The sequence below is a fragment of the Aulonocara stuartgranti genome (assembly GCF_965226115.1).
Source record: "Aulonocara stuartgranti genome assembly, chromosome: 16".
Taxonomy (NCBI): domain Eukaryota; kingdom Metazoa; phylum Chordata; class Actinopteri; order Cichliformes; family Cichlidae; genus Aulonocara; species Aulonocara stuartgranti.
The window spans coordinates 27,003,577-27,014,159 of record NC_138952.1 but is presented as its reverse complement, the minus strand read 5'-3'; the positions used below and the strand labels follow the sequence as shown (position 1 = coordinate 27,014,159).

Below are 10,583 nucleotides of genomic sequence, written 5' to 3'. Positions count from 1 at the left end.
TCAATGCAATCACATTTGCAAACACACTTTGTGAGTAAGAAGGGCTGGAATCCACCTACCCATTTTCTTCCACTTATCCAATTAAAGGCATGGGGAGGCTGGAGCATCTCTCAGCTGCCATAGAGCAAGAGACAGAGTTTGTATTAAACATGGCCAAAGTGTATGTACAAGTAAGTCTTGTTCATTTAAAGCTTAGACATCAGACTGCGTTACAGTCTCTTTTCTCTTGGATCTGTATAATGTTAGTGGGTGTGGAACACTGTTATTCAGCAGGTGGGTAAAATATCTAAGAGGAACTGATATTGAGCTAAAACAGCTATCAAGTATGTGCAAAGTAATAGAATAAAAACATGGAGTTAGAGCAGCTAGTACCCTTTAGGTCTTCCTCCAGAAAACCTCAGTATTTAAATAAATGCACATAAATTTATGACAAGACATCAGCGATTGTATTAAATTGCATTACTTGCACAGAAGTAAAACAACTTGCCATTTATTTTACAAGAAAATGTATTCACACGTGAGGATTTTAATGGCACAAACAACAATCTTTAGACAATGTTATTTTACAGTTTAACAAGAAAATATTCAAGCCCCAAGTAAGAGAAGCAGGGAGTTTGTGGTGCTGACAGAAAGTCAGGCATTAGTGGCAATTATATCAATACCACTTATTCTGGCTCAGAAAATAAACACCAATAGTCCAATGAAAATAATAGTCCAGGTGCCAGATGTATAAAACATTCATTTATATTTTTTGTTTCCACCTAATGTCGGGTGTACTAAATTTTAGCAAGCCTCCTATTGTTTTGGGGGAAATTTGAGGTCCTATAAAAAGCTGCAGCTCTGCTTTCCTTTTTTCAACAATGAAAAACAACTTTTTTTTTTCCTCTCGTAGTAATGTGAGTGGTATTTTCTTTCTTTCCCCTTTTACTTTGGACTTAATAGTTGCCTCTGTTCCTTTTTTCCTTTTGGTTGAGTTTCTTCTTTTGTGATTCCAGAATTGAGATCACCAAATAAAAGACAATTTCTTTTATCCACCTTGATGAAAACTCTGCGTCTTCTTTGTGGTTCTATTCATCACCATGTGAAATTATTTGAGCTGCAAATGTCCAGACAGTTAAAGGAGCTCCTACATCCATTCATGACTGCAGAACGGAGTGGAAACAAGGCTGATGGACAAGAGTGGAGTTTCATGAAGGCTGAGATTAGGGGGGGGGGGGGGTTGCGTTGGACATCTATTATCAAAACAATCTTGAAACTGCAGTTTCTGGTCCTTAGACGTCCGGCACCAGCAAGCAGTCAGATAGCAGCATGTACAACAGGAATCATGTAAAGAAATACACTGTCCATAAAAGAAATCCATAATGAATCCAAAAGTATCACTTATCACTTATTTTCCAACAAACAGCGTTGCTGGTACTTTCCCCCATATGAATGACAGCAGTCATCCACAGACAGGCACGTTTCCAAAATATACAGATTTTGCTAATTCTGTTATTAAACACCTTGTTTGTTTTTAATTCTAGGAGTCTATCATATAATCTAGCAACAGTATCTTTCACCGTTTACCTGCTTATCACTGTTCAAATAAATGCTTTCACAGACAATCTGTGACCATGTTCCATCCAGTTCGACACCAGCAGCAGGAAAGATGCAGAGTATCCTCTGGATACTACTAGCGCTATCATTACTACAAGGACTCTTCATCAGATTCACTGTCTGCATTTGCCTTTGTCAGGAGCTCGAGCTCCTCACCGTCCTGCAACACAAAAAAGAGACAAGGCATCAGAATGAATGCACAAGTGGTCAAATCCAGTGGACAAATCTGCAGACAATGAGGCACTGTGCACATCTTTTTTCTGTCTTCAGAAAGTGGAGGGCAGTATTTGCTCCCCGAAAAACACCAGGGAAGTACCGTGCATTTTAAAGCCACGGCTGCCAATGGAGAGGGTATTTTTGTTAGTGCTCTAGCAAAGAAACAAACACCTGAAACCTGGCATTTCACATGAATTACAGGGTTTCTTCCTGGGGACGCTGGGGATGAAAAGAATTCCAGGATAGTATCCCCACAGACTACTGTATTGTTAAATAGCTTCTTCCATCAAAAAACACTTGACTACTAAAGGAATTATATGAAGCAAGGCTCCAGCATGAGCCTGAATGCTATTTTCATAGCTGGGAATCAGGTTTCCTCCTGCACTCAAGAAATGACATTACAGAGAAACAAGAGCCAAGTTTCCTGCAGAGCACTTGGTATGTGGGCGGGAGTAGAGGAAGTGGCTATACATCGGGGTTAGGTGAGCGAAGTTGTGTGAGGAAAAGGAGTGTGTGGGCTTGTGTGCGTGACTACTGAGGATATGTGGTTTGTCTCCTACCCCTCTTGACCTCTCAAACACCTCCCCGTTGATGACCCGTAGTTTCTCTCGCTGCAGGCTATATTCCAGGTCCTTGTGCCAGCTGGCATTGTAGATAAAGATGGCCAGCAGGACAGTGGGTGCCTGGAAGAAGAAGTCCAGCGAAGGGTGGAAGTCAAAGAGGAAGAGGGAGAGGCCTGTGACCAGAACAGTAGTGATCTGGCCAGTCAGCACATGGAACATGTTGTCTCTGAATTTTAAGATGAAGGCCACGGATAAGCCCAGGGCAGCTAGGGAGAACACAGAAGATTATGAGTTCTTCAAATGCATACTAGAGATAGATAAATGAACTAGTCCAGTTAATAACAAATTACATCCAGCAGCTGGATTAGTGTAGCTTAGCACTGATGCCAGAAGCAGGACCAAATACCCACCAGGTTCTGTTCAGAGGCATAAAACAACTCAAGTACCAGCAGCTTACAAGATCACAAGTTAAGATGATTTTGTCTGTAGATGACAGAAATTGTACAAAGTAGTGGTTTTGCATGCTACAGTCTTTTGGAGCTCCCACTCCGACCCCTCCTCTATTTACGCCAGCTTTCATCTGATTGGCTGCCCCTACATCTGAGCTTCTACAAACAGAACCAGGTGCTGCACCACTTCCTCTGCTTATCAATTTGACAGACTTCCTTCAACCCAGCCATCCCTTCCAGCTCATCCTGGAGGACACAGTATTCCCCAAGCCCGCTGAGACCTCCTCCCAGTAGGACATGGCCAAAAACACCTCACCTACCTAGGAGTCCAGGAGGAATCCTGGTTAGATGCCCCGAGTACCTCAACTGTCTTCTTTTGATGAACATATTTTCTCTTCCTCAAGCAACTTCTATAATCCACATGGACATGTTTGCATATAATTCAAAGCAGCAAACTAATTAAATTAAATTAGAGTGGACATCTCCAGCAACAGAAATGACAGTAGGAGATCTCAGTTCAATAAACATCACACTTATGCCTGCTTGATATTCATCTTCCAGTCATATGCTGTATAAAACAGTATTCAAATGTCCCTCTGATGTGAGAATGATGCACTACAGTGCTGACTGAAGTTATCAATCTTGTGATAGGCAGAAACACCAAAAGTTAAAAATGTTAAATGTAATTTTGTGGTCCCAATGACTGCATGATGTCCAAAAGTAGAATAAATGTTGAAGCTGTTTTGGTCCACTTTTGTTTAACACTGACATTTTGGAAGAAACTGACAAATCTGACTAATGGGGAAAGAAAAAATACAAATTTGTGATGACAGTGCGAGTCATTAATCCACCATTACTCACCAGTGACCAGCACCAAGCCCAGGGAATAAATGTTATGTCCATGTAGGAGGCCACAGTGCATGGTGAGACCTCGTGCCTCGCTGTTGAGCCCAAGAGTCAGACCATTAAACACCACACCAAAGGCATACCTAAAAAACACGCAGTAAAAACGACTGATGTTAGCACCAAAGTCATCCACGTGTCCTCTGCTTTCCCATTTTCTTCACAAGCAGCTTCTCACAGTTTACTGTTCTGTATGAAGATGCTTTCAGTGAGCTGCTCTCCTTCTTTGAGAATCTTCTCATTGTATATGTTGGCCATGGCAGAGATGAAGCACTGGAGGATGAGCAGGATGTGACCCACACCCAGAGATTGAAGCTTCGATACTACTTTGTCCCTCCAGGCCTGGCCGGGCAGGGTTGATGCCCATGATATACTGGCAGTGTAAAGGAACAAAGATGTGAAAAAGCGTATTTAATGTAACGTGTACATTACAGTATTTCACTGTAGATTAATAAATAATACAAAAATGTTATCAAGTTGCAAAAGAAGTGCTCAGAATTTCCCAAAGCTCTCTGCGCCATTTTACTTACAGAATACTTTCTCGATGCAGCAGTCAAAAACACCATCATTTAAATCTAATATTACAAATATGACAGATATGTGTCATTTATTAGATTACCAAACCTTTTCTTCTCCCTTTGCATAAAAGACCTGCTAAAATAGTTGGAACTGATACATATAATCTTTCCATCTCTCCCTACAGCTGTGGGCAGTTTAATATTCAGCTTCCCAGCATGAGCTGCAAAATCAACTACATTTGAGGGGACTGATCTCACTAAATGAATTCAAGGTGATTAGAAATTATTTGAATACAGTGATAAATGTTTTGCAGCCTCACTACATTTGACCTGCCATGATGTTTTCATAGTTTTGAAATGTTTTACTTAAGTTTCTACACTTTATTCTTTATCTCATGTGTATAAATATGCTCACTGGGTGTGTATTGTTCTATTTCGTGCTGCTGCTCATCTTGTTCTGGAAAATTGTTCTGCTGCAAAAATATTTTAAAGCTCCGAAGATCTACTTCCTAGTTAAGTAAAGGTTAAATAATCCTGCATGCTTCACTTTTACCTGCTGTTCTTCATCTCCTCCAGAAGCTGGGTGTAGAGTAGGCAAGAGTTGGAGGGGCTAGAAAGTGGGTTTGAGTGAAGACTGGGAACAGCTATTGAGTTTTGCTTGCCTCCTGATCCTGTTGTCAAGGAAACGATGGACAGGAAGAGAATAACCAACGCTGCCCACTGAACCCAAGACAGGCGCCTCCTGTAGGAAAAGGCCAAGTAAAAAACAAAAAACAAATGACGCTTAATCTATTAGCTTATGATATACAGTAATAAAAATAACAGCCTGAAGATCAAATTACCTGTGAGTGCTTTAGTGCACTGGGACAAGCAAAACACATTCAGTAACAGTGTTCCATGGTATAGGAGACCATTCTCACTCACATGCACACTTTGGTCCGCTTACAATTGGAAAACATGAAAAAAATGTCTTTTTTCCTCAAGAGACCAACCAAATAAAATCTTAAAATATCACCTCTCATTCCACAATCAAACACACACAACATGTTTCTGAAGAACAGTTGAGTTAAAAGTGAAACTTACTTCAAAACTATTCTAAAGAGCACAGCTGTGGTCAGGATGACAAAGTTGGAGAACAACACTGCCATAGCCTGGGAACAAAAAGAACAGCAGCAGCTCAGCACATTTAAAGCATCAAATGTGCAGGACATTTTGTTAATGCCAGTCTGATATGAAAAGCTCAAATCTACAAACTGGAAAATGAGATTTGGATGTTAACAAAGGGTTAAAAAAATTTGCAGTCCAGGCAACCACATTTCCCTCTAGCAGCTATCATTTAGCAAACATCTTAAATATCTTATCTGTACTGACGGGCTGCAGGTAGCTCATAACATAGAAGATGATGAGGTTGTCAAGAAAGTAAAGGAAAGCAGGGACGGCCCACTTCAGGGAGCTGAGGAAGGAAGAGCTGGAGGCACAACCCAAATCTCTGCATGATCGGCCCTCTGTAGTAACAGAAAGAAAGAGTCAACGAACATCCTTCACTCATGGAACACAGAATGAGGTCAGATGAACTTATGAACACAAATATTAGTTGTAAGACTTGTCGTGGTTTTTGTCATATTCGAGACATGATAAATACCAATACCCAGATTATTGATCCCTTCTATTTTGTAATGGTTAATTCAACATTCCTGTTGCCACTGACCTTTAATTGGAGGGTTGACCTTATTTTGACTGGCCATCATTCACTAACCTGTCTCCTATAGACTTCATTAGTTTAGATTTTTAGTGCCTTCTACGATCCAAGCTAGCAGATGTATTGAAATCTAAAAATAATTTCAACAGGCAGTCACACCTATGTATGATAAACTAATAGGTACAATCCCAAAATTCTGGAGACACAGGACTTTATAATAAATAACACATAATTAATAATTCATTAATAATGGTCCTCTACAGGAAATTGGGCCAGTCTGACAGAAAGATTCTCTCTTTGTAAGTTTGAGATGAAAATTTACACAAATGAAACCACAAAAATGGGGCTTTTAACCTTAAAAACAGATCAGTCATATTTAACTGCTATGTTTTCTTTATTTTCATAGGCAAACTTGTAATCACACTTCCAACATTATCTTAGTTTCTTTTTAACTTCTTCCACATTCAAGCAGTTTGCCCAGATATCTGAAATTGAGGGTGTTTTCACATCTATAGTTCATTTACTCTGGTCCTAGCCACTTGATGAGTTTGTAAACTTTTAGCTTTTCGCTGTGATTGGGTTTGTTTCCACACAGAGAAGAAATCAAGTGAACTCCACACAAACCAAACTGCGTCACTACAAACAATGTGACAATGTTCAGTTTGCTCAGCAGCCAGATTTGTCGGGCTGGGAGCAACAAAAGTAAACGCAGGAAGAAGGTGCTGAACACAGAGAATTTACATTTATTTCATGGTTAGCTGCTAGCTCGTACAGACCTTTGCACATCTATAGTACCTTTCGATGCTGAGATTACAAAGCATACATTGCTATGGGATGGGGTTTTTTTTATAGCTCAAACTACACCTTCACACCATAAACGAATCGCTCTGGAGTCAATTTGGAACTGTACTGAGACCACTTCCTCCAAAGGGTCTCGGTGCTGTTCTTTTCATCCGCTCCTGAGTGCAGTCACACCTGCACGAACGAACTACACCAAGGAGGGAAAACGAACTAGAGTTTGATTTAAACAGACAAAACACCGCAGGTGAGAAAACACTTTGAGATGTGATATGAAACCAGAACATAAGCTGATCCCAACTAGGACACACACGCAGGCATCAAAGTTTACCTCGGACTATGACCCTGACTGACATGACCAGACAGAAGAGCAGTTTAAGAGCCTCGGCAAGCAGATTTACAGATGCTGGGAGGAAGTCATACTTGTTTTCTGCAAAAAGAACAAAATGTGAAGACACGTGCTGAGCAAGCTGCCAACACATTAACACTGTTTTTTAAATCTTTTTATCCAGCTGTGGAAAAAAAAAAAAGTTGTGTGCATGTGTTTACTGTCAGGTAATCACCGGCATTGGCAGACATTTTCAGAAGTAGGATGCGGCTGGTCCCCAGTGTTACAAAGCCTAGCCCGAGAGCAAGAGTGTAGGCTGATGAGCGGGAGCACAGCCTGGGGCACAAGGGGCAGCATGCCATGGCTGCGACTGGAAATGGATCCAGCCAAACCTGCTGGAATACATACAACGATGCACGCACACATGTTTATCAGACTTCCCCTTTACATTATGATTATTATACTGCCAAAGAATTTTTTAAAACTTCAATATTCAGTAAGATGACCTTTATATTCCAAGAAATCTATGTATCAGGCAAGCTTTCAGGTCAATTCTTTAAGTAATCCAAGAGATTTATGTGGATGTTGGCTGTTTTTGTTTATTCTCTGTCAAACTATGACTCAATAAGCACTGTTGCAACAGGGCTCACAGGGATTTTCAGTCTGGTTATTGTGTCATTTGGCATACCATAACATTTTCTTCCAATTTCCCTTCCTTAAGAGTAATTTTTTGACAGCCACCCTCACACTGACACCATTTCTGATGCGGCTTCAGTAAGCAGTATATGGATCAACTGCAAGCCCAGATGCATCTCTCAGGTCCTGTGTCAGGTCTTTGCTGCATTTTTTCCCCCCCTTATTCTAAAGAACGTGACTTTGAGATACTGTTAATCAGCTGTGGGCAGGTTTTTAAGCCTGCCACTTCTTCTTTTGTCCTCCACTTGTCTACCTTCCTTTTGCTTTTAAAGACACGCTGCACACCACGCTGATGTGGTGTGCAGCGTGGTGGCATATGGCACCACCATATGCCAAGTTTTCAGCTAACACTTCTTTGGTGCAAAAAATGCAATTTTGTCCCTGTCAAACAGCATTATCCTGGGCATTTGTTGTATATTCAAATAAGTAAATGGGCACAAATTCTGTGTTTTTGTGAGAGGCAGCAAGTAATAAAGTGGCTAGAAATATATTTTAAAATTGGCTCTTTGCTCAGTTGTTTGTTATGTGCAGACACAACACTGAGTTGGGCTCTCCTATTCTTGAATAATTCACAGGTCAGTGTTAAGTGGCTTATCAAACAAACAAAAATAAATAAATAAAAGTTCCTCTGAAAATAATCAGGTACAATGACTGGACTGAAAATTTGTTTTTCTTTTTTTTAAAAAAAAAAAAAAAAAAAAAAAAAGCCGCCAATAGCCACAAATGAGGCTAGCTTCAATATTTTAGCACAGTACTGTATATCCACAATTTCACCAAGACAAAAAAACACTCCCTGCTTAACAACAAGTATTGGTGCTGGGGGGGTTTCTGTTCACTAATTTAACAAAAAATAATAATAATGATTACACTAGATAGCTATAATAACTACTGAATGATGTTTTAAAAGTACTCTTGCTTTAATTTAAGCTTATTTGATACAGTGCTTCCTCTCCTTTACCTACTCACAAGAGAAAATACGTGTTTTGTACTCTTGCAATCTAAGGCGTTTGGGGAAAAACGCGACTTACATTACCATGATCTTGGCGTCTGAGAACCTACACAGACCTAAATACACAGAATTTAAACACCGACACTTTGCTAAAATACGTAGTTATATTTCACTTTTACAAAGACTTAGTGACTTAAGAACTAACAAAACAAACTTACGGCAAATTAGTCGACAGTTTTTAAATCAACTTCCAGCTTTTGAGATAATTTAAACTCCATTGCCATGTCCAATAATACTCATAAAACTTATAAAAATCACCCGAAAATTGGCAGGACGGTAAGTTACACTATTCAAACACACAAAATTCAACACACAGCTCTATTAGCACAGAGGTGGCCTTGCATCACTAGCCTTTAAATCGTCACCTTTGTGCCAATAAACGCCGATAAAACACGCTTGTTCTTTTAAATATTCGGAAATTATTTTTTGAGGCTACTGTCCATAACATGAGAAAACAGGGCAGTGTTATAAATACCTGCCTGTTAGTCTTCTTTAGTACGAAACATAACCGAGGGATTGCATTTCGCCAACACTACCGCTTCCTGGTTAATCTGCGCATGCGTTAAAACACAGGTTACGACGTCATCCCGTTTTGGGCTTTGGAGTTGACGTCACGCCGCATTGCATTGTGGGATCGCGGCGCCATGACAGAAGGCCACAAATCAAAACAAACACACTACTGTGTTGGAAGCAGGACTATCAGAACCATGCTTAACCTCCTAGGACCTGCCGTCCACATATGTGGACATCACATTTGGGTTATTTAGACAAAAATACTCAATTTTGCTCTACATGGGCCTGATATCCACTTACGAGAACATTATACTGCTACCGTTCTATCATAATCTTAAATGAATATCCTCATTTGTGGCTCTCGTTTTTCTTAAAAACAAAAGTAAGTTAAAAAAAATCTGGTAATTCTTTGTTTTTACATTCATCGGGCCCCAATATGCCCAAATATCAAAGAGAAATTAAAATCAGCGCAAAAGACAAAGGGCTGTATCGCGACCGATTGCGCCCAGACGCCAAGACCGGCCGTACTTGGAAAAAATAGTGTGCATCGGTAATGTGGACCCGTATGAAATAAGGCAGTGGAGCGGAAACTCTATTAGATTAGATTAGATAGAACTTTATTAATCCCTCGGGTGGGTTCCTCTGGGAAATTCGATTTCCAGAAAAGCACAGCACCGACAGAAGTTACAGAGTTACAGAATATTATATATATATATATATACACACACACACATATATATAAATACAGAGACAATATAAATAAAATATACGAAGGGGATAAATAGGAATAAAAAATAAAAATACAAGTGAATTGCACATTTCAAGTATTGAGGTCTATTGCACTGTTGACTATTTACAAAAGTATTGCACAAAAGGTATTGCACAGTGAGGTGAAGAGGCACTACAACTTAGTTGTTCCCCCCTCCTTTGTCCTCCTGTTTCCCCTCCCTCTCCCCTCCAGAGAGGAGTTAAACAGTCTGATGGCGTGTGGGACAAAGGAGTTTTTAAGTCTGTTAGTTCTTGTCTTTGGGAGAAGCAACCTGTCACTGAACAGACTCTTCTGGTTGTTAATGGCCGTGTGCAGAGGATGCCTAGCATTGTCCATAATGTCCATCAGTTTCTTTAATGTCCTTTTCTCTGCCACTGTCACCAGAGTGTCCAGCTTCATGCCGACCACAGAGCTAGCCCTCCTGATCAGTTTCTCCAGCCTGGATGAGTCCTTCTTTGCTGTGCTGCTCCCCCAGCACACCACAGCATAGAAAAGTATGTTCACGGGACAAGAAAATAAAGTACAA

At 40.2% G+C, this 10,583-nt stretch overlaps 1 protein-coding gene across 4 annotated transcripts; it reads right to left on the bottom strand.

The window, feature by feature from the left end:
- Window positions 1-442: 442 nt before the first annotated feature.
- Window positions 443-9,343, bottom strand: slc35a5 (solute carrier family 35 member A5). Of its 4 annotated transcripts, none has more exons than XM_082509371.1 (10): window positions 9,255-9,343; window positions 7,306-7,465; window positions 7,074-7,172; window positions 5,617-5,750; window positions 5,329-5,396; window positions 4,799-4,987; window positions 3,906-4,100; window positions 3,686-3,813; window positions 2,373-2,641; window positions 443-1,756 (listed from the first exon to the last, which is right to left on the bottom strand). In XM_082509371.1, exons 2-10 carry the CDS (start codon window positions 7,430-7,432, stop codon window positions 1,688-1,690), a joined length of 1,278 nt encoding a protein of 425 aa, XP_082365497.1. In that variant the 5' UTR covers window positions 7,433-7,465; window positions 9,255-9,343; the 3' UTR covers window positions 443-1,687. The 4 variants fall into 4 exon arrangements, with proteins under 4 accessions (XP_082365497.1, XP_082365496.1, XP_082365498.1 ...); XM_082509370.1 differs by having other exon boundaries at window positions 9,251-9,337; XM_082509372.1 differs by having other exon boundaries at window positions 7,306-7,462; window positions 9,251-9,337.
- Between the last annotated feature and the right edge of the window lie 1,240 nt (window positions 9,344-10,583).

What these genes read in the sequence shown, in the direction of transcription:
- slc35a5 (XM_082509371.1), bottom strand. Translation starts at nt 7,432, where the DNA reads ATGGCATGCTGCCCCTTGTGCCCCAGGCTGTGCTCCCGCTCATCAGCC. An exon ending in AGTCAGGGTCATAGTCCGAG is followed by an intron (nt 5,751 to 7,073) that starts GTAAACTTTGAT and finishes CTGTTACTACAG; the next exon opens with AGGGCCGATCATGCAGAGAT. An exon ending in TTATGAGCTACCTGCAGCCC is followed by an intron (nt 5,397 to 5,616) that starts GTCAGTACAGAT and finishes TTTTGTTCCCAG; the next exon opens with GCTATGGCAGTGTTGTTCTC.